The 26,648-nt window shown below is 56.0% G+C and overlaps 1 protein-coding gene across 2 annotated transcripts in view; it reads right to left on the bottom strand.

Annotated features, from left to right (window-relative positions):
* Positions 1-26,406, bottom strand: part of TGFBI (transforming growth factor beta induced) — a 33,016-nt gene extending 6,610 nt beyond the window's left edge. Inside the window, exons 1-12 of one of the 2 annotated variants that reach the window (XR_004900586.1) lie at positions 26,209-26,406; positions 21,672-21,770; positions 10,489-10,553; positions 9,163-9,323; positions 8,693-8,857; positions 8,312-8,458; positions 6,258-6,399; positions 3,581-3,793; positions 2,629-2,766; positions 1,914-2,059; positions 1,006-1,142; positions 76-206 (exon numbers count right to left, since the gene is read on the bottom strand). Coding sequence is in view for 1 of the 2 variants with exons in the window: in XM_028528716.2 (XP_028384517.1) it covers positions 76-206; positions 1,006-1,142; positions 1,914-2,059; positions 2,629-2,766; positions 3,581-3,793; positions 6,258-6,399; positions 8,312-8,458; positions 8,693-8,857; positions 9,163-9,323; positions 10,489-10,553; positions 21,672-21,770; positions 26,209-26,342 (1,678 nt within the window). In the remaining variant the exon portion in view is untranslated. The remainder of the gene's footprint in view (positions 1-75; positions 207-1,005; positions 1,143-1,913; positions 2,060-2,628; positions 2,767-3,580; positions 3,794-6,257; positions 6,400-8,311; positions 8,459-8,692; positions 8,858-9,162; positions 9,324-10,488; positions 10,554-21,671; positions 21,771-26,208) is intronic. The other variant, XM_028528716.2, reaches the window with a different exon arrangement.
* Between the last annotated feature and the right edge of the window lie 242 nt (positions 26,407-26,648).

Here is a 26,648-nt window from a genome sequence, read left to right as displayed (position 1 = left end):
CAGCTCTTTCCTGGGGGACCCTAACTGACACAGGGACTTCGGAAAGCTGCAACATGGACTCAAGCTGGTCTTTACCCAAAAGTTTGTTCCGTTCTGCCGGTGGCATGGCTTGGAAAGCTTCATCTGTGGGGGCGAAGACTGTGTAGACCCCGTCCCGGTTCAGCGTCTCCGTCAGCCCTGCAGTCTGGATGGCGGCCACCAGCATGCTGTGGGCACATGCACAGAAAATGTCACCTGCCTGGGGGGGCCGTCTCTTTCCCTCATACACCTCCCGACTGCGGGCAGCTGGGGCCCAGAGCACCGGGGCTCCCCCCTCCACCCCATGCACAAAAAGGGACAATTAATTCCAGTCAGCATCTTCTCTCCTAAATGCTAAGCTCAGCTCAACAGCGAGAAGTCAGAGGCCAGAGGGGGAAGGAGGAGGGAAGGGGCAGCGGCATGGCTGACATGGAGCCTGGCTGAGCCACTGGGCCCTGGGTGGGTCCCCCAGGCTGTTGCCCAGGTAGCTGATCTCAGTAACAGGAGACAACCAGTGTCACGGCACCTAGTGGTGAGCGAGGTCAGAAATGGAGAACATGGGCCAGGAGACTGGCACAGGGAGCCCGAAAAGGAGCAGCAAGAAGTCCTCAAGTGCAACTGGCGGACACTACACAGAGTGGGGCGGCACTACACAGAGTGGGGCTCGTGTGCGTTCAAAACCGGGAGCTCTCGGCTCACCCAGGACTGTGAACTGAGGGCGTGAGGCCTTCCCTGCACTTGAGTAATAAAAGTGCAGCCCCTCCCCATTCCCCACATGGGCGAGGGCCACGCTCTCGGAAGTAACCCATTTTCTCAGCTGCGGCTTCCAAGGTCCTCTTTCCCACAAGCCTGGAAGGTCACATCAGTGTGTCACTAGTGTTCACTGATGCCCAGGGGAAGGGGAGACCTCGACAAATAGCCACCACCCAGCATCCTCCCCAGCACGACCCCTTGGCAGAAGCCACGCCCTGGGATGGGGCTGGTTACCTGAAGCGATTGTCCCCCTTCAGGACGTCCATGACGGTCCCCATCGGAGGGGTCAGCATGCGGTCCATGGTGAACAGGGTCCCGTACCTCCCCCTCTTGTCGTGGGCGGCGATGCAGCTGTTCTCGATGCACAGGCTCTGGGCGGAGGGAGTGGGAAGGGCCAGTTACCCCCCAGAAGGAGCCCCCTGCTCTGTGCTGATGGGGTCACCCACAAGCGCCAGCGAGTATGCACTGGGATGGGTTTTCATGACTAGGATGAAATAATGTCTTTTCTCCAGGAAAGAAAAACATAAAAGTGTGTTCCTTAATTCGGAAAGAGGGCCACAGAGGCCCCAGTAAAGTCCCACAGAGGCCCCACAATGAGACTATCATGTGACACATGAGGTCCATTGACAATGGCCAAATAAGTAGGCCAAGTCTATTGATTTATGTGTTTAACAGATGTCAACAGCCTCCGGTCACATGGTGCAGGCTGGTCCAGAGCAAGAGCTGCGTTGTGCTGTGCTTCCTGCCTGACACTCCCGGGTCACTGCTGGGTTTGCAGAGAGAGAGGGGACAGGAAAAGGGAGGACAGAACCTTTGGACCAAGGAGGGCAGTGCTTCAGTCCAGGGGGCGCCTCTTTGCCTAAGCTGGGGTGGATTCAGACCCTCATCCCTCCGCCCTGAGTTCCTCACTCTAAGTTCCAGGCGGACTGCTGCCCTCCCAGCCAGCCCGGCCAGGGGTGCGGTTTATTCCCAAAGGCCTCCACAAAAAGAGATTCTAGTCCTTCTGCAAAAGCTTATTTGACTCTTTGGTATCAGATATATTTTGCAGAAATTCCTTCCTTCCTTATTTTTTTTTACACTCACACAGCTCTTCTATTTCTTGGAGCTGAGAGAATGAGCGTGATCGAGGACCCAGGACTTACATTCCGATAAACAAAAACGCGTAGCTTTTTGCCGCCCAGAGTGTCCAGGGTCTGCCCGTGGTACAGATACTTGGAGGCCAGCGGCTCTTTAACCATGTGGTTCAGAAGCAAGTTCTTTGTGCGGGCATCCACACGAGGGGTTCCATCTGCAAGAGAAGGTGTGGTCAGGTGCAGGCGCCCTGAGAGGAAGAGAGGCCAGGAGCCCGGCTCTCCCTGACTTTGGAGACGAAGACTGAGAGATCAAACGAGGCTGCACTATTCCTTAACATCTGGCAGCTTCTGCAAATCAGAGAACAACATGAGAAGGTCCAGGGAGTCGAGGCAGTTTGGTCTCGCCCTGAGAGGGAGGGGAAGGCATAGGCACAGCTGGTCCCCCGTCTCCACCGTCCCCGTGGCCACGACTCAGCTGCATCCCCACTCTGACCACCTGACTATCACCCTGGCCATTGCCCCTGCAAATAAAGAGGCAGGGGAGCGCTCTGCTCCCCCGACGGATGCAGACTCTTCAGTTCTGAGGGCCAGAGCCCCAAATGCATTCTCTGCTCTGCCAAAGAAAACAGCAGCAGCTCTGAAGTTGCTGGTGAAGTCACATCTGCTTTCGGCTGAGCTGGGCAGGAGCGCTAACATTCCGCAGGGTGCTATAAATCAGGGAGGTGACAGTGGCGGGGCAGCTGCCCCCAGTGACGCACTCACAGGGGTGCCTTCCCTACGTTACCTTTGAAGACAGAATTCAGGGGGGCCAGGAGAGTCAGCGGCTCATTTCCAGAGAGATGGGAGCTGAGGCCCGCTTGTTTGAAAAGATCGATGGCAGTGGAGACATCGGACTCTGCAGCCAACTCAAACAGCGTCTTGGCTACCAGGAAGGAGACAGTGAGTTCAAAAGTTAAAAGTGCTGTTTTCGTTTGTCATCCGTGCACCCCAGAGCCTGACATACACCAGCAGGAATGTCACCTCGTGAGTCAACAATGCCTCTGAACACTGTGGCATTGGGGCACTGCGGGCTCGTGTCCTCAGGGGACGGTCGCCCAAAAACCCTCCCTGGTTGGGGCAGCCAGGGGAGGCTCGGCGGGGCAGGGGCCGGCCACCCCCCCAGCCCTTGGTCAGAGCACTGTCGAATGCCAGGGACAAAGGCACCACCGTCTGTGTCATGGCTTCTGAAGCGCAGAGAAAGACAGTGACCACACCTATGGAAAGAGTTTTCTTCTGGTTTGGTTTTTCCTTTGAAAATCTGGCACTCATGGGACATAGACCCTGGAATTTCAGAATGGGGCTAGGACGCTGAATGAAACCCAAGCCATAGTCCCTTCGGTCATTTCTCTCAGGGCCACCAACCCTGGGATGCGTGCGCACTATTGAGGAAGCAATGGCCTTCCACGCCCAGCTACAGCGGGCAGATCTTCTGAAAGGCTCCTGTGATCTCATCGCTCCCTCCCCCGATGCCTCCGGTGGCTCTCCACCGGCCCCCAGGCCTGTAGCTCAGGATTCTCCGCACTCTGGCTGCAGCCCCCTGCATGCCCAGCCTTCTCTTCCAAGGGGCTGCGAGCTGGGTGCAGGCCCCAGCGGGGAGTTGGCCCTGGAGATCCCTGAATTCCCCCAGCTCTGCCACCATGGACGGCAGAGGGGACAGTGGGTCTGGTAGGACCGGGGCGCCCCGAGGCCTGGCTTACCTGAGTCTGGGATGAGCAGCTCCTCGATGAAGTGGATCACGCCATTGGTGGCCAGGACGTCTTTATTGGAGATGATGGGCTTCCCGTTGATGGTGAGCATGTCGCCGCTGCAGCCCACCTCCAGCGTGGTGCCCTGCAGCGTCTCCACAGACAGCCCTGAGACGATGGCTTCCGCACACATGGCCGACTTCAGGATGTGGTTCTTGAGCAGGTCTGGGGGCCGAAGCATACGGGCAGGTCAGCACAGCCCACCCCTGGTTCTGAGGATTCTGTCCTCTGCGGTGCTAGCCTTCCATCGAAGCCGCAGCAGCTCACGGCCCAGACCCTCCTCTCCTCCTGCCTGCTGCCCCTCTAAAATGGGCTGGGGCTCTGTGGTCGGGCTGCCTGAGTTCGAATTCCGGCTCGGCCACTTGCCAACTGTGGGACCTGAGGCAAGTCACTCGGCCTTTTAGAGGCAGGTGGAGCTCAGCAGAGCATTCGCCTCCCAGGGCTAGGGCGGGGATGAGGCTGGCTGCGAGGCACCCAGTGTGACAGAGTAGAAGCCAGTGCGTGTTTGTGATTAGCCTGTTCATGCCTGAACTTCAGGGGGAGAGGGAAAACTCGAAGGAGTTTACCCAGGGACTTCGCATCTATAGACATTAGTAAAAATGTAAAATGTGGTATGAAAAGATGGAAACTGGTAAATGAGGTTATGAATTACTTGTACATTTTATTTGTTTTTGTACATTCTACCCAAAGGTCTGCTAGCTGCCAGGCTGCCTTAGGGGTTGGGAATGGTAACCAGCACAGCCTGGTCTTGGCCGCCCCACTTACCCCCACATGGATCATAAGTACAATCATCCAGTTACTCGCCCAAGTGCTGCTTTAGGGACCAGACAGGGGCTGGGGGCCCTGCGGAAGCTGCAGGGGGCAGACCAGGGGGGTGCGTGCCAGCCCCAGCCCAGCAGAGCAGACTCTGGGCCTGCCGCTCACCAGAGCCACCAAGACCCATCTTATTCCTGCCGCAGAGGCGAGTTTCTGTTTGTCCTGTGTATGGGAACCAAAACCACACTGCTATGGTCAGGGGGGAGCTCGGGGGCCCCACAGGGCCCTCGGGTGCCTGCAGAAGTGCGGGGGACTTGAAAGCCGGCACTGACCCAATTCGGCCGGTGCGGAAGAGAGAGGTCGGCTAGGTCACTATGAGGCCTTGGGGATTTCACTTCCCGAGCACGGGAACTGAAAGCAGGGCCGGGGGAGGAGACCTGCCAGGGCCACTGGAGGGGTGAGCTGGGCCAGGGCTGGAAGCCAGGCTTCCAATGGGGCACACCAGCCTGGGGCTGCGTCTCGCCTGTTTGCCAGCCCACGAGGAACCACAGGACACTGTGGGATGGATTTGTGGCCTCTGCCTTCCAGCTGCCAGCCCAGGCCCCACAGAGGGCTCTGGCTTGGAACAAATGGGTCATTGAGTGGGAAAAGGCAGATGTGCATAAAGAATACATCAGGGGTGAGTTTTTATTTTTACTTTATAATGAGTTTTGACATCTACAAGATAAAAGTGTGCTATATAAAAACACATTTTAAAGAAAACATAGTTCTAAATGGAAAGCTGAGTATACTAAGAAGCACCTCACCTCCTCCAGGAAGCCTTCCAGACCCCTCAGTCTGTATGCGCCCCACTGGTGTCCTGCCCTCATGGTGAGTATCTTTGTCACCGAGGCCCATTTTTAGGCCTGTCATCCCTACTATCCTTCAACTTCCTTGCAGGTGAAGGTGGTGTTGTATTCACCTTTGAGGCTCAGTTCCTGGCTCAGGCTAGACACACACAGGCCGCACGCCTTCAGGACACGGCGCATCCCCATCTGTGCATTTGACAATGCGCCCTCTTCTGACCCTGTGTGTCTGTGAGGAGAGCCCCTCGAGTTTACAGGGTGTTGGAAATGCACCAGGCATGTCGGTTGTACATTTCAAAGGTGGGCTTACATAGATTCAAAAGAAACGAAGTCTCCCCTGGGTTATATCCGGGAGGAAGAGGGGTGGTTGGGGCACTCGGGGGACCTGAGCCCATGCACAGGGACCACCAGGCAGCAGCTCAGTGGCCTGGGAACGGAAGGGGACAGACTGGGGGCTGGCGCAGAGCCCGGTCTCCTCTCCTACTTTCCTTACATGCTCGGTCCTCCCTGCCCCCCCAGTGATAATCAGTGTGCCCCCAGCTCCGAGGCCCACTGAGGAGAGTGGACGGGCCTGGCCAGGAACAGTCCAGAGCTGACGGTTACCAGTTTTTAACCACCGTCCTAGATTACTCATGACACGCCTGGGCATACATGGGAAGAGTTCAGGGGTCAGCATGATGACTCCATTTCAGGGATGCCAGGATGGGCCAGCCCCTCCCCATACCACCGAGCTGCTACCCACCCGGCTGCTTTGTTCTGCCTTCGATCCCCGGGGTCTTCAACTCTCCCCGAACCTGGCCTGGGCCTGCTGTCAGCCTCCAGTTCTGCGCCCTCCTCAGCCCAACGCTGACCCTGGGCAAAGGCTGCCGGTTCCGTGTGCACCCCTCTGACCAGGCCTCCACAGAGACGGGGCCACCGGGAGCAACGGGACAGGACAGCAGGCGGCCTGTGTACCTTGGATGGGAGCAGGCCTTGGGCTCAGTGTGGCTGCATCCACGAGTCCGCAACGTAAGCTGAAGGGTGCTCACCTCTCAAGGCCTCTGGGTCACCCAGTATCCGGTTCAAGGTCTCAGCAGGAATCTTCTTGAAGGCCTCATTGGTGGGGGCCAAGAGTGTGTACTGGCCGTCGCCTTCAAGCAGGGTGTTGAGCCCCGAGGCAGCCACAGCAGCCTGTGGGGGAGGGGAGAGGACAAGAGTCCCTGAAGGCTCTGGGAATTTCTGCGGATGGACCGCGCGCAGCCGCAGCCTCGCCAGTGCTCCCTCGGAGGTCTCTAGGCCTTCACAGAAGCCCAAGGGGGAAAGAAAGGCCAAGCGGAAGCTCACTTGCTACCATGGTGGGGGCTGCCTGGGGCATGGCCCAGCCTGAGCCCAGCCCCTCAGGGACTGCATGTGCCTTCTCCCCTCCCGCCTCCAGCCTGCACCCCCGCCCTTCCCCGTCTTTGCTCCTGCGATTCCTTGTCCTTCTTTGGGCTCCACCTAAAATGTCATTTCTCTAGGTAGTCAATGGGACATTGCCTCATGCCCCCCGCCTCACCACTGCCCCCATGAAATGGGCTGTTACACACACTCGCACAGCTTGCTGTCCTTCTCACTTTGTAATTAAATAGTTACTGGTGACGATGACCTGTGTGAGCCCCGTGAGTATAAGCCTCATGTCACCTGCTATCTTAGGAGCAGCCAGAAAGATCTGCAAGCACAGGTGGCTTCCCACTGCCCTTGGGATGAAGCTGCGCTCCTGGGCCAGGTCTGCCGGCCCCGAAGGAGCTGCCCTCCTCACAGCCCGCCTGGCCATGCCCCTCTCCTTGGCTGCCTTCCCTCTGGCTCCACGGGCCTCCTGCCTGGCTCCGAGCCCTTGCTCGTGTTCACTGCTGACCTCCCTCTGCCCACTGGGCTTCTGACCCCGAGTTTTGTATAACCGGCTGTTCTCATCCTTCAGGCCTCAGCTCAAAAGTCACCTCTTCCAGGGACCTTCCCTGACCACCTGGTCCCAACCAGCCTCCTCTGCTTGCCACTTCCTGACTTCAAATGCTTAGCACAATCTGTGGGAACCTCGTTCGTTTCTTGTTTGTCGGCCCAGAAAGAACGTACGAGCCACGGAGGACAGGCATTTGTATGTCCTGTTCACCTCGCTACCCTTGGCATGCATGGCAACGCCTGCGGTGAAGTAGCAGGTGCTTAAACGTGTTCACAGAAGAAAAGACGGGCGTTAGGGAGGAGCGAGGAAGGCATATTTGCCAAACCTAAACAGTAAGAGGTCCTTCAGTGGGGTCAAAGGATGTTAATCAAAAGATGCACCACCCACTCTGTGGGAATATCATTCCTGAGCAGACTCCTGACCTGTGAGTGACCTGGGAGGGAAGCAGGGGAAGGGCTTAGACAGCAGGGTCCCCGGGGCCCTCCAGAGCCACTTCCTGAGGCCCCGCGGTGCCAGCCCAGCCCGGGGGTGTTTGTCTCTGTGTGTTGGAGATCTCCAGGGGTGGAGCCGCCCCACTCCCACTCTGCATCCTTTGTGGTCAGGAAGTTCTTGAATCAGGGCAAAAACCCTGACGGGGCAGCCTGTGTTCACTTCCTCTGAGCGGCGGTTGCCAAGAGGAACACCCGCTTGCGCTCCGGTTGCAAGACAAATGTCTGCTGGGCAGTGGGGGAGGGGCAGTGTTCTGTGGCCCCCTCACTGCCGGCCTGGGCTCCAAGGAAACATGGGTAGGGCGGGAGCAGGGGCCCCTGGTGGGGACATATCAAGGAGACCATGCAGCCTGAGTCCCACATGTGGGAACCAAGGGCAGGCCTGGACGCTCAGAGGACCCTGGTCTGCTGCTGCCACAAGCTGCTGACTTTGCAGGGCAGTGAAGGGAAGGAAAGCTTCACACGGAAGATGATGGGCTGAGGGGATTTACGGCACGCGATCGCAGCGTCTCGCTGTGTGGCCACGCTGGGGCTCGGATTCACGGATTCTCCACATTCACAGGCCTTTGGAGGAACTGGCTTCACGTCCCCTGAATGCCTAAAGCAGGGAGACCTTCTCGGCCCCTCCTGCAGACGCAGCCCCTCTCCGGGCTGGGCCCCTCCCCGGGCAGCACCTCACCCGAAGGGTCTCGAAGGTGTCCTCGATCTCGATGATCTGCTGGATGTTGTTGGTGGTGGTGGAGATGACCTTGTCAATGAGGTGTACCACTCCGTTGGTTGCGTGGTGGTCGGCTTTCAGCAGCCGGGCACAGTTGACAGTCACGATCTGCCCAGAAAAGCAGTAAAGACGAGCGGTTAGCACTTGGAGGCACCGTCTCAAAGCCCCAGGCAGGGAAGACCCAGTGCAGCATGGGGGCCCCACAAGCTGTGGGACTAGAGAGCCCGGGCAGAAGCAGGGGCGGGGGCACAGGGGTGTCTGCAGCTTATGCCCCCTGTGGGACCATGGCTCAGGCACCAGCCCCCGGGGCCCAGCCCGTGCCGCGCCGCAGGGATGCCCTACCCCGTTGGGGTAGTGGTGGATCTGGATGTCGGAGTTCTGGTACATGGAGGTGAGGGCCAGGCCGTGTTTCAGCTCGTCCGTCAGCACGCGTCTGTTCACCATGTGGTAGCGGAGGGCGTTCAGCAGCTCAATGTTGACGTTGCTCACCAGGGAGTCCAGCACTTCCTGGGGGAAGGGTGGTGTGGTGCTCAGGGGGCTGCGGATCCTGGGTCCAAGAGATGGGCCATTGCTACCCAGGACAAGACGCTCTGCAGCCCCAGTGACCCAGGCCTCCACTCAGCCAGGGCCCTCAACTGGGGTGGCCTGTCCAATTGGAAGAACCTGGTGAGGTCTGTTTTAGCTGGAGGTCCCTGGCTTTTTCCTGAGACAGTGGGAAATCCCTGCAGAGTCTTGTCCTTCACACCTGCCCTCTGGGGAGTAAGGCAGTCCCCAGTAAGAGCCCCCCACCCCACAGAAGGAGGTCAACTCACAGCTGGCAAGGAAGCCCAGGCGTCATTGCTGGGGGCGAAGATGGTGAAGCTGCCGGGCCCCTCCATCTCAGGCCTCAGCTTCTCGGTACGGTCCGTGTACAGCTGAGTGGTGGTTGATCCGACGACTCCCAGCGTCTCGTAAAGGTTTGAGAGCGGTAGGGCTGCAGGGGCAGAGAACAGACAGGGGGTGGGGGTGAGGCCACCCCCACCAGGCCACACCCTTCCCTGTCGCAGAGAGAGGCTGGTGGGGGTCTAAAGCTTCTTAAAAGAACTCGGTCTAATGCCTCCTTACTGGAACTGGACCAATTGGTAATTTTTAATCATTTTAACCGCATGGGAGCAAAGCTTCAGGCCCCAGGCACTGAGACGGTGCAGGCAGGAATGCACACCAGAGGTGTCACCAGCCAGGCTTCCAGGCTTGTCAGTCGTCAAGACTTGTTCCCGGAGTGCGAGAACTGCCCACAAGTCTCTGCGGCACTTCGTGTGTCTGCAGCAGCCGAGGGGGCGTTCCCTCCCACAGCGCGCCTGCTGTTTGGGCCCGGGGCGTGGCCTTCGGGTGCAGAGGCCAGGCTCCCCTCTTCTACAGTCACACTCCTTTCCCATTCCACATCCCCACCTGTCCTTCCACGTAGGCCAGGAAGGCCATGGCCCGGGGGTGCCAACCACACCCCCTGGTGACCCTGGCACCCAGGGTGTGTGGCCCCCTTCCTTTTAAGTCTTGGGCTCACATTCTCAACTAATAAAATAGCAAATATTTCAAAGTTTATAAAAAATCTCCTCTGCACAGTCCCTGGTGGTGCATGGGGACTAACAGGGAGGCTTCACCGGCATTCACAGGTGCCACACAGCCCTTGGCCTCAGGTGGCCCTTTGTGGCATCCTCTGTCACCTGGCAGGAAGCCTGCCTGGCCTGCCACTTTTCCTGCCGCGGCGCTCCAACGGGCCAGGTTTCCACCAAGTGAGGTGGACTCGACCCAGCCGGAGACCACACCTGTCCCATCTGCTCTCTAGCATGGCAGGCCAGAAGTGCTGGCTGTGTTTAGAATCCCTCCCAGCCGGAGCTTACAAGGTCTGAGCCCATGCACACAGACAGAGCACTCATCAGGGAGGTCTGCTTGAGCAGGAAGGAGCAGTGCGGGCAGCTCAGTCTCCAGCGCCTGTCCTCTGGCCCTTGCACGGAGCCTGGAGGTCAGAGGCACGTGGCGGGGAGGTCTGCCCAACCTCACCCCTCAGGCCCCACTCAGACGCTGCTGCCTTTTATGTGGGTGCTCACCTCCCCTACCCCTGCCCTCCATCTGCACCGATGGGCAAGGCCTGGCTCACTCACCTGCGGGACAGCCCTTCTCTCCCGGGACCTTTTCGTAGCCAGGACAGCACTCGTAGCTGATGACTCTGCAGTGAGACACACAGAGGCAGCATTAGGCAGGGCTTCCTCCTGCATGTGGCAATAGTCCTCTCCCCGGGAAGAGCGGACGGCCTCCATCGACGAGGGAAACGGCTGGGAGAACACCCTGTGCCTGGAGATCGTTCGCTGTGTCACGCTTGTGCCTTTCGTCGGCAAGGGGCTTGTCACTCCTCTTCCCTTTGTGGAGTGTTCCTGATGGCTGCCAACTGGGAAATGGTCAGGGGATGGCAGTGGCATGTTCAACAGTGGAATTCGAAAAACACACCAAGAACTTATCTCTAATGTAGTTCCTGGGACCCAGGAGTTAGCGTCCCCGAGAGGCAGCAGGGAGGGCTACAAAGAGCCCCAGACCTGTCCTGGCTCTGAGCCTGCCACTCACTACCTGCAACCTCCCGGGCAGTCCTGCCCCACCCTCTGGGTCACGGTTTCCTCATCTGCGAAACATAATCTGTGTATCGTGTGATGGTCGCTGGGTTACACCTCTGTGTCCTTCTAGCTCTCCAATGTAATGACCAAGGAGGGTGGTGTGCATGTGATCAAGTTTTTCTCGGTGGGGGGAGGGGCGTACAAGAAGACTAAATGGTAATGGAAAAAGTATAATAGAGGTTATATATTTAAAAAAGTGAAAATGAAAACATATTCTCATTTTATCAAGATGTTTTTAAATTTTTAAAAAATTAAAAACAAAATTTTAATCAGTGAAAACATTTGTATGGTTTCAAATTGGAAATACGCAAAGGACCGTATAGTTAAGTGTTCCCCACGCACCCTGATCCCCAATCCCCAAAGACCCTACCCGCCTTCCAGGAGGCAACCGACATCGCCAGTTGGCAAGTCTGTGTGTTTGGAGGAGCGAACCTGGCGGCATACAGTTGTAAACTTTGACATCGTTTGGCAGAGAAACTCACAAATTTCTCTTCTTCTAACTCAGACCCGTCCATCATGGGGCATTTACCTCCTCTGGATGTCTGAAACACCCAGCTTTAGCTAACCCCGTGTTCTGGGGAAGCCCCAAGACTTTAAAATATCACTGCAAGGAAGTAGGTGTTCTCTCTTTAAAAAATTTGTCTTAAATTAAATCTATGGGGGGTGATATTCCTTAATAAGCTCACATAGGTTTCAAGTGTACAATTCTATGACACGTGATCTGTATATCGCGCTGCGTGCCCACCACCCGAAGTCCAGTCATCTCCCGTCACCGCCCATTTGGCCCCCTTTACCCTTTACTCCCTCCCACCCCTAAGGCCCCTCCTCGGCAGCCCAGAAACCAGATGCAGACAGCCATGTGCTCCCCTTCCTTTCTTACCCACGGAGACGCCCTCTGGGACAGTAGAGAACTCAGACTTTAATTGCAGCAGGTTTTATGGGTTTTACTGGGGCTGCTCACCGCGGCCATCTGATGACATCACCAGAAGGGGTGGGCGGATGGGGAAGAACGGGCTTTGCACTGGGGGAGCAGAGGGGAGCGTGCTCTCAGTGAGCCCAGACGTCTGCTCTGGCTCACGGTTGCACCGGAAATCGCCTCAGGGAAGCCCCGTGAGTCCTGAGGAGATGAAGCCCGTTCCTCTGTGATCCAACTGTTTCAGCGGCGGATTGGCTAGGATTCTCGGGATGCCAGGGAGCTGCGCGTGCCACTGGCAGAAACGCTCCCCCAGCCCCAGGGCGTGGCCGAGGAGTGACAAGCCCTGTGCACTCTTCTCTGCCCCGGCCTCTCCACCGTCCTGCCCCTCTCCTGCCCCTTGCCCCCGCCCCTCACCATCCCGGCCCTTCCGGACCCTTCATCCCTGTGCTTGTAAGGGCCGAACAGGCCGGTGCTCTCAGGACTCCACTGGACCAACCCACAAATTTATCTTTGAAAATTACAGTAAAATTGGATTGACTTTTAGGATTGACTTCAATCCCTAAGTTGAATTAGATGACCTCTAAGGTCCCTTCCCATCTCACATGCAGAATTCTAGTCAGTGGGAGTGTTTCCAGGGGCGGAGAAACTCTGAAAGGAGAGCACCAGCGTCTCCCAGCTAAACCCAGGGACAGCGCCAAGCCTTGAGCCCACAGGACGAGGGGACGGGCACCCACACACGGGATCCCAGGCTTTCTCTAACAAATACCGGGGTTCTGGGACTGAGGTAGGGAGGGGGGATTAAGTCAAGTCTCCCAAAGCTTAGTTTTTTTCCCAAAGTGCCTGGGTGACATGCCATGAAGTTGGAGAGGCACAGGGGGAGGACGGGTCTTCTCCTGCAAGCCTTCCTTATTTCTGGGGACCCCGTACACCTGGGTGCTGTACATTCCGTGCCTCGAAGTCTCCAGCCACGCTGGCCCTGCTGAGCCACGGGAGTCACCAGAAGACTCTTCTTCCAGGGTGTTAGCACCTGAGTTTCATCCCAAAAAACCACAAGAGAGCTCAACAGCCCAGGTGACCTCACCAGGATTTCACTGAGGACAAAGGAAAACCAACCCCCAAGAGTGCAGTGGTTCCTGTGGCCAAGTGTGAATGTGTGTGTGTGGGGGGGAAGTGATCAGAATGACACAGGAGAAATACTGTATGGGGGTGGGGGAGGGGGAGTGGTCAGAATGACACAGGGGAAACAGTGTATGGGGGTGGGGGAGGGGAAGTGGTCAGAATGACACAGGAGAAACAGAGGGCGGGAGGAGGGGCAGATCTGAGAGAAAAGTCTCCTCGGGGAGGATACTTCCAGGGAGTCAGAAAGCTGCGAGGGGAGGGCTCTGAGGGGCAAGGGGTCTCTGAGCTCACAGCTGGGGAGGGGCAGATCCAGGACTCCTCCCAGCTTTCAGCAAGTCCAACCCCCTCCCCAGTACTGTAGACCTCGCACATACAGGGGGAAGCCAGCGGATTTGCAGACTTCGACAGTGGAAGGTCACAGGTGTCTTCTCCAGGGTGACAAGAGCCACCCCTTGTCAGCATTCCCTGTGCCTCCTCCGGGCGGGCTCGCCGCACCTGTGTCCCCAGCACGCTACCCCACAGGGGCTCAGTTCCCTAGCTGAAGGCTTCCTTCTGGTCCTCTGCCAGGAAGCGTCCTCCCACTCCTCTCGCCCTGATCTCTCCCTCCCCTGCCCTCCTGCTGCCCAGTCCAGCACCTGAAGTGGCACTCGAGGTGAGCGGGTGGAAGCCCAGCCTCTCAGCCTGAGCCTGGCAGCCCTACGAGCTGAGATGCTGCCACGGCAGAGGGTTCCCTGCTGCCAGCTGCCCCAATAATGCCCACTGTCCTTGGACTCTGTCTGCACAACCCCAAGCAGCGGAGAGCAGCTGGAAACTGAAGTCTGAGAAGACAGCCCGTCAAGACAATCTTGACCAAATTTTCCCGGGCAAGTGGTCTGTTTTCAGCCCAGTGTGCAGCCCTGGCCCTGGGGAGAATGTCCATGCTGTGGGGTAGCCGGGGGCAGCCACAGGGTCGCAGGCCTGATGCCATCCCTCTAGGATGAAGGCAGCCAAGGATGGAGACCTAGGGGAGCCCCATCTGTGTCTCCCAAGTTCCTGGGCTTCCCTGTGCGGAGAGGACCAACTTGTTGGGCTTTGAATCGAATCCCATCAGCAAAAGCTGTTCTAATGAAGGTGTCTGGCTCTCCTTGGCCTGACACTGTCCAGTAAGGAGAAACCTTGGGTCAGAAAAAGCATGTCCTGGAGGGACACTGAGACCTTTCAGCTTCCCTGGCCAGGAGACCCACTTGAGGAAAGAAGTGAGAGGAGGTTCAGGAGGGCCACGGCGATAGTGTCGATCCACGGTCTGAGAACAGAGGTGCTCTGGAAGCTCCCCTCCAGTCCCCCCAGATTTTTAACTCATGACTTAATTGAGAGAATTTTTGGTGTTTCTCTCCCCAAATAATTTTCCAAAGAGTTAATATAATAAGTTAAAACAATCACTCTCGCCCAAGTGTGCTTCATGCTCTTGGCTGGCTACCGCAGCTGTAAATACCCTAGGGATGAACTAGACCTTGGAAGGAGGTGGAGCAAGGAGCAGCGCCCGAGAGCTGGTTTCCTGTGACAGGAGGTAAACCGTTCAGCTTGTCATGATTTCCAAGAGGAATCACAGAGCAAACACAGACCCATGTTGTCTAGACATTCAACTCGCCCCACAGATGGGCTGCCTGCAGTGGTCCGTTTCCCGCACGGCTGGCCTGGGAAACAGCTGAGCTTTCTCGAGCTTCCCAGCAGAAGATCAAAATGTTGAGCCGGCTAGTGAAAGTGGGCTTGTTCTAACCGACTGTCCATCCCCAAAGACCTCACCACCCCCAACCACCAGGGCGCAGCTTGGTTAGCGATGAGGCTGTCTTCAGAAAATGTAGTTACGTTCTCTGGTGGCAATCTGTGTGCAGCGTGAGGGCATTCCGGGGGCTCCTGGATGTTGGCCGTGGTTCCTCTGTTCCCAGGCCCTTCACCACCTCACCAGGGGAGTTGGGGAGGCCCCTCATAGCTGGTGATCAGAATGACACCAGACCGGGGGCGGGGAACAACCAGGAGAAGGTTGGTGAGTCAGGGCCAAATGGCCTCTGCTGACCCTGAGAAGGCCTCTCCCTAGGGCCCAAAGCCGCAGGTCGTAGGGCTGTAGACAGCGATCCGGGGCCATTCGCCCAGGCCTGACAGGGCTGCTCACTGACATTAGCCGCCGGACTTCATTCCCCCAGGGAAGCCGAGCAGAGCAGGGCAGCAGACCTAGCCTGCTGACCAGCAGGTTGCTTAGCCCTTCTGAGCCTCAGTCTTCCCCTCTGTAAATGGGCTGATGGCCAGACTGATGAGATCAGGTGGGTAGCTGTGAGGCTTGAAGGAGCTCACACAGGAAAGGCACTTAATAGATGCTCAGTATTTACCGACTGCTCACTGTTGAGCTTTCTCTTTAAAAACTCCAGCTATAAACTTTAAAATTGAGGGTAGGTTAATAATTTCACTAAAAGTAATGTCTTACATGAGACCATTAATCAGTGACGTAGTTGCAAATCTCCCACAGCACATCTACAGAATGCACTAGACAGGGCTCACATTAGTTCCCCGTTGTTGCTATAACAGATCTGCACCATTTTAGTAGCTTAAAACAACGCACATTTATGAACTCACAAGCCTGGAGCCAGGAACTGACCTCGTGAGGCTAAGCTCAAAGGCAGCATTCCTTCGGGAGCCTCCAGGGCCGAATCCGTCCTTCATCTTACCCGGCTTCCAGACGCTGCTTGGGTTTCTGAGCCCGCTGGCCGCACCCATCCTACTTCAGTGTTCATTGCCACGCCCTGCTCTGACTCCCACCCTCCTGCCTCCCGCTTACAAGGACCCTTGTGATTACAATGGGCTCACCAGATAATGCTGGATAACCCCCCCTCTTGAGACCCTTAACTTAATCATATCTGCAAAGTTTTTCTTTCCTTGTAAGGGGCACATTCGCAGGTTCAGAGATTAGGGCCTGGGCATGTGTAGGGGTCCACCACAGGGCCTTGCCCCAGATGGTACATGGATTTATGAAAATACTCAATGAAACAAACTTCCACATCAGCTACGCTGCTGCCCAGGAGTTTGCAGAATGGGACAGAACCTTCGGGAAGCCCTGCACAGCAGAGAGGTTTGATGAGCCCCTGGCGTTGGGTGTATGTCAAATCTCAGCTGTTTTGGAGCAGGTCACTCACAGGTCCCAGCAAGCAGGGTGGCGAATAGGAAACAAGGAAGGCAGTGCTGGTGTGGGTCTGGGGACAGCTGGCTTCCCTGCACGGCTTCTCCCCATCCTCTTCTTTTTCCTCTTGGGACCAAAGTTGTGGGACATAGAAAAGGGAGGACAAGGAGGCTCTTACACAGCTTCATGTCGATGCCCCGCCGGGATGAAATCTCCTTGAAATGGCCCTACCAGCTGATGAACAGCTCAACTCCACCGGCGGCTTTGGTCAGAGGTGGATTTTGAAACGCTGATGCATGCTGGAGCAGCACCAATACTTCAGCCTGGGGCAAAGTGCTGCTTGCTCCTTGAGAAAGGGGAGTGTCTTGCCTGCTCAGCTCGGCTCTGGAGAAGGGCTACTGTGCTTGTGAAATGTGTTGCTGGTGAAGCAACTTCACGACTTCTGGAACAGACAGCTGCCACTCCAACCTGCCAGGTCCCACTGGCCCTGGGGTGCCACATTTATGACATCTGAGCTCCTGCACTGGCGATGTCAGCTCTGACTTGGCTGTGAACTAGGCCTCCCTCTCGCCGGGGTTCTCACAAAGGAGGCCCGTCGCAGGGCCAGCAAGGTTCCTGACCACAGTTTCCTGCACCGTCACTCAAGCCATTGCGTGTATAAACGTCCTGGTGGCCGACCCAACTGGGGCCTAAAACTGGAGTGGGATGCTGCCCGCTCTCAGTTCTCTTTGTGTCCTTAGCTACTGGACCACTCTGGTGCTCCTGGGGTCCGAAATGAAAGCTGCCTGAAATGTCCCAGTCTGAAGTTTCACTCAAGTCCCTAAATAGAGGCCCATTGGTAACCTCTTCTGGTAATAAGGTCCACACGTTGGCTTGACAAATAGCACCAAAGACTCTGGTTCTTCTCTTTCAGGAAAAGCAGAGAAGTTATTGTCAAGGACAATGTAGGGAGGACTCCTACAATGTAGGTAGGACTCTTGAAGGGAGTGCTAAGTGTGGGGTGTCCCCTCCCTCCCTCCCTCCCTCCCTCCAGGGAGGTGGCTCCAGGCTTCTGGGTCTGACCTGACACTACAAAGTCTTCACATGCACATATGTGCACAGGTGTCTCCTACCCCTGCTTGGTGTCACTGGACTGCTTTCAAGTTCAAGCTCTCCTTGGTCTTGGGCTCTTGGTGACTTGTGCTTCCCCTTCCCTGTGACAACATACACTTCTGCTCCAACCTCTTCCCTGGAGACTTGCTGAGAAAGTCCCCACTGCCCAAGGTGGCCCCTCGTGGAAGGGTCCTCCAACCACCTCGTGCTCCCCACTGCCCAGTCTGGTCCTCACCCAGACAAAGGTGTGCAGGGACCCCTTCCCACCAGTGTGACATCAACTCCAGGCAGCACAGCTCTCTCCCCTTCCTGTCCTGGACACCCACGGCACTTAGTTCCGGGGGTCAGATGGTGGCTCCAACGTGGCTCTCGGTCCTGGGCACCGCAGTGAGCAGCAAGGCTGCTCCTCCTCAGCTCTCCCAGGGACCATGGTCAGCTGCTTCCCCTCTCCCTCCCGGGTTCTCTGCACCCCTACCAACTCAGCTCCACCTGCCTCACACACGATGTTCCAGGAGGGGACCCTCTTGTCCCAGATCATGAAGTTTTGTTTCACCCCGTGTTTTTCTACCCTCATTTCCTCTTTTGAAGCTGCCCAAAGCAACGGCCACACTGAAGAGCTGAATGTGCCTATGGCCCCCTCTGGCTCCATAAGGCCGGGGCGACAGCTGGGCCTGGGCACTGGGCTCTGCCTGACTCCCCTGCACACTGCATTTTCTGCAGGTGTGAAAATGCGCCCCACCCATCCATTCCTTGTCCCAGTGCCTGGGACTCCCTGCACACACTGGTGTGCAGGGATGCACCGTGACATGGCCACGCTTTCAAAGCCAGGCCTGCCTGGAGGGGAGGACTGGGTCACCAGGACATCTGCCAGCACACCGCTGTGCCACCTGTGCCATGTCCTAGCACACAGATGGAGACGGATGCAGGAACAAGAGCCAATAAGCCAGGACGGCTCACCGTCCACAGCAGTGTCCGCTGGGCACTGCGGGGCACGTCTCCAATCTACTGCTGCTGCTCGGGCACAGGCCTCCATGCGGGGCTCCCCGGACACCAAGGCCAATGCCACTACGTTGCCAGCTTGACATCACAAGCAGGTCCCATTTTCAGGGAAACACAAAGATACTCACACAAAGGTAGAGCTCTTTGAAACCCACAGTTCTCTGTCTGGAAGGTGATGCTTGGTCACCTTCCAAGAAGCAATTATATGGGGCCTGGTTTGGTATTTAAGTACTTGGTTTATTTGAGTGCATAATATTTGCACATGGGAAAAATCAGAGTACTAAAGGTATTCTTTTTTTAAATCCTCATCAGAGGGTATGTTTATTAATTTGAGAGAGGGAAGAAGGAACGGAGAAAGACAAACATCAATGTGAGAGAGAAACATTGATTGGTTGCCTCCCATATGTTCTCCGACTAGGGATCGAACCCACAACCTAGGTATTTGCCCTGACTGGGAATAGAACCTGCGTCCTTTTGGTGTACAGGACGATGCTCCACTCAACTGAGCCACCCAGCCAAGGTATATTCTTTTCTTTTCTTTTTAACTTGAGCACCATGAAAGGATCTGTGGTCCAGAACCTGCATAATCTCTTTTGTCCACAGCAACGAGAACTATCCCTGGGTGTTTGTTCACGAACCCAGGAGGTGTGTCCTCTTAGCTCACTTAGCCCTTACCTTTGAAGCTGGGGTTGGGCACGTGGGGAGTCAGCTGTCATGCACTTGCCCTTGACAGGCTCCCAGGGAGCTGCTGGTCTCTCCCCAGCTCTGCCATGATCCCTAACTTCTCTTGATGCATACTAGGATGGATAATTGACTAACATAATAAGGATCACAGTTGGGGTATTTATTTCCATATGCATATTAAAAAGAGAGCATTTTACCTTCCCTTAGTTGGTTATGCAACTGAAGGAGTTATCTGCTCAAAAGCAACACTTTTAAAAATCCCCAACGTGGAACGTGTTCAAGGCAGTAGCCTGCAGTCTCAGAACCCTTCCATGATGCAGACAAGGGGGGGTCAGGCCCTCCCAAGAGGCTCGGGAGGTTTCACATGTTGCTGTCTGTGGGAGAGAGCCAGCTTCGAGTTCTGTTGACGGTTGGCGCCCAAACAGATTAGGTTTCCAGGGGCTTCTGTTAGAACATGCATGCCGCCCTGTCCGGGCCAGGCAGCAGGTGGCCGGGTGAGTGCGCCTCCCTGCACGCTGGCGGAGGCGCCGCCGAGCCCCGCCGTGACCATGCTGGCCCACACCCTGCTGGCACTCTGGCCTCTGTTTGCGTGGCCTAGATATGCAAGGCCTAGTGGTGCTGAGAACGGCAGGTAGCCTTTCAATGCACTACTCCATTCAGTCCTCCTAATAGTCCTGTAAGTCCGTGCTATTTCTATCTCACAGACAAGGGAACTGAGGGCCCCGAGGGGAAGCAACTTGCCCAGGGAAGCGGCAGAGTCAGGGTTTGAATGAGGGAGTGCAGCCTCTGTTCTTCAAATGCTACACTGACTGGTAATGCGCATAGTTCTAGGCTCTCGCAAGCAGTTCTGGGGCATCCACCTCGGTGCTGCAGAGCAAGCCCGGAATGTCGGCTCACCAGGGGGCCTTCTTTCCAGAGTCACAGGCTGCCCACTTCTCCTTAATGATACTATTTGTGCCATTTAGTGAGGATTCAGAAATTCAAGGAGCTCCGGCTAAGGAGGCATAGGTAGAAACCCTTCACTTCCTTGCACAACTGAAAGGAGGATAACTACCAATCTAAAAACAATAAACAACCAGAAATGCCAGAAAATCAAACTGCATGGAACTCCAACAACCAACGAATTAAAGAAACAGTCAACCAGACTGGTGTGCTGAGACAAAGAAATATGGCCCAAATAAAAGAACACATCAAAACTCCAGAAAAAGAGCTAAGCAATGAGGAGATAGCCAATCCGATGCACAGTTCAAAACACTGGTAATCAGGATGCTCACAGAAATGGTTGAGTATGGTGGCAAAATAGAGGAAAAAGTTAAGGCTATAAAAATTAAATTAAAGGAAAATGTACAGGGAACCAACAATTACAGGAAGGAAACTGGGACTCAAATCAATGGTTTGGACCAGAAGGAAGAAATAAACATTCAACCAGAACAGAATGAAGAAACAAGAATTCAAAAAAATGAGAGGCTTGGGAACCTCTGGGACAACTTTAAATGTTCCAACATCCAAATCATAGGGATGCTAGAAGAAGAAGAGAAAGAACAAGTAATTGAAAACTTATTTGAACAAATAATGAAGGAAAACCTCCTCAAACTGGTGAAGGAAATAGACTTCCAGGAAGTCCATAGAGTCCTAAAAAAGTTGGACCCAAGAAGCAGCACACCAAGGCACATCATCATTAAGTTACCCAAGATTAAAGATAGAGAATCTTTAAAGTGGCAAGGGAAAAGGAGACAGTTACCTACAAAGGAGTTCCCATTAGACTATCAGCTGATTTCTCCAAAGAAAACTCACAGGTAAGAAGGGGCTGGAAAGAAGTATTCCAAGTCATGAAAGGCAAGGACATACATCCCAGATTACTCTATCCAGCAAAGCTATCATTTAGAATGGAAGGGCAGATAAAGTGCTTCCCAGATAAGATAAGTTAAAGGAGTTCATCATCATCAAGCCCTTATTATATGAAATGTTAAAGGGACTTATCTAAGAAATTGAAGAAGATCAAAAACTATGAACAATAAAATGACAAGCAATTCAACTATCAACAACTGAATCTAAAAAAAAAAACCTCAAGGAAAACAAAAACTAATCAAATAACTAGAACAGGAACAGAATCAGAAAAGGACATCACATGGAGGGTTTTCAGCGGGGAGGGGGAGGGGAAGAATGGAGGGAACGGTACAGGGAATAAGAAGTGTAATTGGTAGGCATAAAATGGACGGGGAGAGGTTAAGAATAGTATAGGAAACAAAGAAGTCAAAGAACTTATGTGTTCAACCCACGGACATGAACTAAGTGCGGGGCGGGGGGGAATGCTGGAGGGTTGGGGAATGCAGGGGGGTAGGGGGAAAATTGGGAAAACTAATAGCATAATCAATAAAATATACTTAAGAAATAAAATTTTTAAAATAACATTTAAAAAATTCACACATACACACACTCGCACACCACATTTCATGCTTCTTGTAATCTCAAATCAGCCCATGAAAAATGCAGCCAAGTCTTGTCAGGAGCCTTAAAAATGCAAAACAAAACTGGCCAGCTTACTAACACCACCACTCCCAGTCACGCAGCTCCCTGGCGTGTCTGCACAGGCACCCGCACAGCTCCGGAGGCAGCCCGGCCTTCCAGAGGCCGGCCCAGGCCCAGGGGTCCCTGCAGCGGGCAGACACGGAGCCCAGCCTCCTGGGCGCCTGGCGGTCTTGGGTGGTCACACATACTCACGTCGATTTGCCACAGATCTTCCTCTGGTACCACTGCTTGCAGTTGGTGAAGTACTTCTTGTTGGTGCCGATGAGCTTCTGCACCGCACACACGTTGGGGCTGCAAACGACACAGCGGCGTTGGCAAGATGACCACACGTCCACCCACCTCCACGTTCTTCCCTCCCGGGGGCCCTCCTGGCATGTTGGAACATTCTAGATACATAGAAGATACAGTCTTTTCAGTCTTGGTACCAGAGGGCGGCTTGGGGCAGACGTCGATCCTCCTGACCTGGATTTCCATCACCCTCCTGGAAGTTTCCCTCCGAACTAAAAACCGCCAAAATACCTCACACAGGGAGGGACATAATTTCTTCATGCGAGTGTCCTTCTCTGACACGGACATTTGGCAAGTGGAAGTAAAAGCATCTTAAAAGTTTTAGCTTGCACGTCACTAAGTGAGATAACTAGTTAAGTAAAAGCTGTACATTTGCTAAGTAAATGAAGCAACTTTCTGAGAAGCCCCAGCCTTCCTCTGCTTCTCTGCCTCACACTGAGCCAGACGCCCGCGGGCTCCAGGCGGGCATCCCAGTGCGCAATGCCAGGAGGGCGGCTGAGGCCTGGGCCCCGCACCCCCCAGGCAGCTCCACACACAGGCGTACTCCGAGTCCCTAGACCAGCCGCCTGGTTCCCGTAGGCAGCTGCCCCAGTGCCGCCCTGGGGACAGGAGGGCACGGCCAGCTGCCAGCTGGACCTTCGTGCGAGACGCTGTCCCACTGGACTCAGTCATTCATACTTAGGCCCCAGCTCGTGCCCCACCTCCCCCAGAAAGCCTTCTGGTGCCCCAGGCGACACTCTTCTGTCTACCTCAGACCTGGGAGATAGCCCTTGTTTGGCCCTGGGCACTAAACCGAATCCTAGAACTGACCAGGGTGTGTCTGTCTCCTCCGTCCCCCACCTCCCAAAGAACCTTCAGGCAGGAGCTCTGCTTTGTTCTGGTCTATTCTAGATGGGGCCTAGCACTGGGCCGGAGGGAAGGAACATCTCGGAGAGAACTTGAATGAACAGAATGAAAATACCGCTCCCAGGACCACCCAGTTCAGAAGGATCCTCAGGAACTCTGTGGAAGAGCAGAGGGCAAGTGCTGCGGGGTCGGGCTGAGAAGCCTTCTCTCCCAGAGCCATGGGGCTCTGCTTCCGTATGTTCCAGCTCGGTGCACCGAGTCCTGCCCCGCACTGTGCCTGGGCCTCGTGGTGGCCCCTGGGAGGGGCCCATCCTGAGCTGGGGGCAGGCAGTCCGTGCGGCCGAATCCTGAGTCAAAGGAAGCAAAGCGAAGAGGCCAAGGGCTTTCACACAAGCCCTGGGCCGGAGAAGTTCAAGTGTCGTTCTTTCACACTGACTCCTCTGTTGCTGTAAAATGCAACCAACGGGCACCACTTGATGTGCGTGCATTTTTCAGGAAGACACTGATAATCCAGGACACCTATACCTGCCATCCCCAGGTTATCAGGTCGCAGAGTGTGCTGACCCTTTATTTCTCTGCCCATGTGGCTGTCACTTCTTGCCTGGTGGTTCAGTAGGCAAAGGGGAGTAGGACAAGGAGGCAATAGCTGAGTTGGTATAAGAACCTGAGTGCCAGAGTGGCTAGGGCTGCAGAGGGAAGCCCAGGCAGGCCGGGAGGAGAGCCCAGGTCCCCTTAGTGGTGACTCAGTCTGGCCCAATGCCCGCAGCTCCCAGAGGATTGTAACAAGAAGCCACCTTGCTTCTGTTTGCTGTCTGCGACTCGCAGGCCACAGTGGTCCCCAGCCAAGCCCTGGGGAGTTCCTGCTGGCCACGCTCCAGCCCTAGGTGCACAGCCTCCGAAGCTCTTCCATCTGACCAAGCAGGAAACAATTACTGCCCAGCTCCCTGCGGCTCCCGTGGGCGTCTGGCGAGCCTTGAGCGGGTCTCTTCTGAATGGGGCTCCAACATTCCTTGGCGGAGTGAGTTTCCCCTGCTGCTGCCTTTTGAGACAGGAGCAGGGGCTGGGGGGCACTGCGGCCCGCCCCCCCTCACATCAGAGTGACAGGGTTGGGCGGTGTACACAGCAGTTGGTGAAGTGAGCAAGCCACGTCTGGGCCTTCTGCCTCGAGCACAGCAGCTTGGCTGCACGACTTGGAGTTGAAAAGCAAGTGCTTCAGGAAATTCAGTCCAGTTTTGGTCGGTGTTATTCGGAAGTGCAACTGCATTTTCACTTCTCTTTCAGCATTATTTTTGCCTTCCCTATGGCAACACAGATACAGCGGGAGTGGAGGGACCCTGTCACCGTCACTACTCTCCCAGCAGCTGTCTGCCTCGGTCTATGCCATGCCGTGTCGCTGAGCGGCACTTTCCCCACCTGCAGGAGGGGACCACGAGCTGTGGCTACAACAGCGGCGCTGGGTGATGCCGGGCCGCACACCAGCGGGGCCACCTCGGAGCACTCTGTCCTTCCTTCAGACGGCAGAGAGCTTTCTCTTCCCTCTTCACTGGTTTTCACTTTGAGCGGAGGGCTGGAGCCTGAACAAGGTTATCTGTTCTGCACAGGGCGCCACATGCCTGTGTCAGGCAGGCAGCCCTGGGGTATTCTCAGGGACAGTTTGGTCAGAGGGAACACAATGGCGCCTGCAACCGTTTTGTCACAGTTCGTCTGCCTGAGCATCTAGACCTCCCTGGGGGAGGGGTGCACATGTGCCTTCTTAGACCGTTCGGCCCATCACAGACCACCCATCACAGATCACCGCATGCAGGCCTCTCCTACTGCGTGCCAACTGCACGCAGAAGCTAATCAGGAAGGCTAGCCTGCAGGGGTACTGGGGAGGGAGGTGGAAAGTCGATCTAATACCTGCAATTCTTAACAAAGAGCATTTGCATTAAAACAACGAACCTGTTTTCAGGCTGGTTAGTGCTCTGACAAGAAGGTTTGCTACAGAGATTGACACCTTGGGGAGGTTTCACTGTGGTGTGCAGACACCATTCTGGGTGACAGGGCTACAGGGGACTCTGTGGGGGCGCTTCTCCTTACTTTGCAGCAAAAACACAAAGGAACACAAACCTCCAGGCAGAAACTATAACATAAAACGATAACAAAAACTATATAATGTCATTTGCTAGAAAGGCAGAAGGACAAAGGTGAACTGGGCAGAGGCAGTGAAAATGCCAGTTGCTCCCATTTGGGCTTTAATGCCATGTGAGCCCCTCATCCTTCTGACCTGTGCCCTCACCCTTTAGTACCGGCCTGAGTCCAAGTTGATGGTCCCCCTTCCCTGAAGACCCCAGGACACCCCTCCCTGGTGCTCTCGTCCTCCTAGAAGGGCACTGGGTCTGTGGCACGGCCGGGCTTCACTCCACTCTGCAGAGTTGTCAAACTCACTCCCAGCTGTCTCCCTGCCTGCAGGCCTGGGCACCTGAAAGGCCAGGTAAGGGCGTAGGGACACAGGCAGAGATAATAAGGGAGTGACCCCAAACCCTGCAGCAGTCCTGGGGTGGGAGCTGAGGCTTTGTAAAGTCCTATGAAGTCACCTCTAATCACCCCAACGAGTGAGTTTTGATCTGAGAACAGATGTCCCTAGTTATGAGGTGGTCTGGACCTCCCTGGGTGCGAACGCCTGCACCCAGCGGCATTTGGGCTGGTACACAACTCCTCCCACATGCGGTTGTACCTGGTGGTGGGAAAGGAGCTGGGGCACCTGGGCAGGCTGGGAGCTGCACATGGCCCGGCTCTGTGTGAGCAGGACGGCCCAGCTCGGGATGCAGAAATACTGCCTGCCTCTGCCCGGGTCTGCCAGGGTCCTTGCCAGGCCAGACCCTCTGCCTGTGTTTGCCTTCCAAAGCCAACACATCTCATGCAGATCTACCCCTGAGGAATGTCAGTGATGAAAACGTCCCAAATTTACAAACATAGCTAGTGTTTTAAGAGAGATCCCAGTACTGGGAAAGTGCTGTGCTCCCTCCGGCCTCAGTTTCCCTGTCTGTGCAATGGGTGGGAGGCCATGGGATTCTCCAGCTCTTCATCTGGCAGGGGAGATACTGCCTCCACTATCCCGGCTCTGCGCAGGGAGCTCTGTCTAGTGCCAGGAGGCGGGCACGGAGCCAGGCCAGGTGAATAGGAACCTGCGGCCTTGGATGCTACCGACTTGTGTGGCCCCAGTGTCATGCCCGGAGGTGCTGGACAAGGACCCGGCTGGACGTGTGCTGTTGGGTGGGCTTCCTCTCTGCCCAGCAACTTCCCATGGTGATTCTGGGCAGAGCTGCGGACTCCCCTCTTCTCCCGGTCACGGGTTGGAGAAGTTCGCTGGTTGGAGAAGCGGAAAGCCGGGGTTGGGTGGTCTCACGTTTTTGGCCTGAGTCTGGGGTTGCTGGTCGACTCTCCCACCCCCTTCCTCTACAAAGCTTCCGCGGCTGGGTTTCCCTCCACTGTACCCTCCTCTCTCCACTTTATGCAGGTTCGTCGTGCGGAGGGAGCGCCCCACTCCGCCGGCTTTGTCCCAGTGCCCCCAGCCCATCCCAAAGCCACCCCGGCAGGCGGCCGGCCGGCTTACCCGTGCTGTCGGCCCCGGAGCCGGCTGTGCTGCAGCACCAGCTGGTAGGGCGACTTGGCGGGGCCCGCCAGGGTGGTGGCGGGGTCCAGGGCCAGCGCCAGGGCGAGGGGCAGCAGCCGCAGGAGGAGCGCCATGGAGCGAGGATGCACGCAGCGACGGCGAGCAGACGGCGGGCAGTGAGGGCGCCTCCACCTCGGCCGGGCTAATAAGCGGCCAGGAGGGGCGGGGAGGCCGGCTGGCGGAGGGCGGGAGCCCCGTTGCCTCCCCGCCCCCCCCACCCCGCCCCTGCCGGCCGCCCAGTTCTTCCTCTTCTCCCCTCCCCAACCCGCTTCCTGGCACCAAGACTACAGGTCCCGGGACTGGAGAGGCTCTCCGCACTCCACACTCCCTTCCTGGAGCCGGCAGGTCCCTGAACCCCAAGATCCTCCACTGGCCATGAG

Source organism: Phyllostomus discolor, chromosome 13, assembly GCF_004126475.2.
Source record: "Phyllostomus discolor isolate MPI-MPIP mPhyDis1 chromosome 13, mPhyDis1.pri.v3, whole genome shotgun sequence".
Classification (NCBI taxonomy): domain Eukaryota; kingdom Metazoa; phylum Chordata; class Mammalia; order Chiroptera; family Phyllostomidae; genus Phyllostomus; species Phyllostomus discolor.
This window is presented reverse-complemented; position numbering and strand designations above follow the sequence as displayed.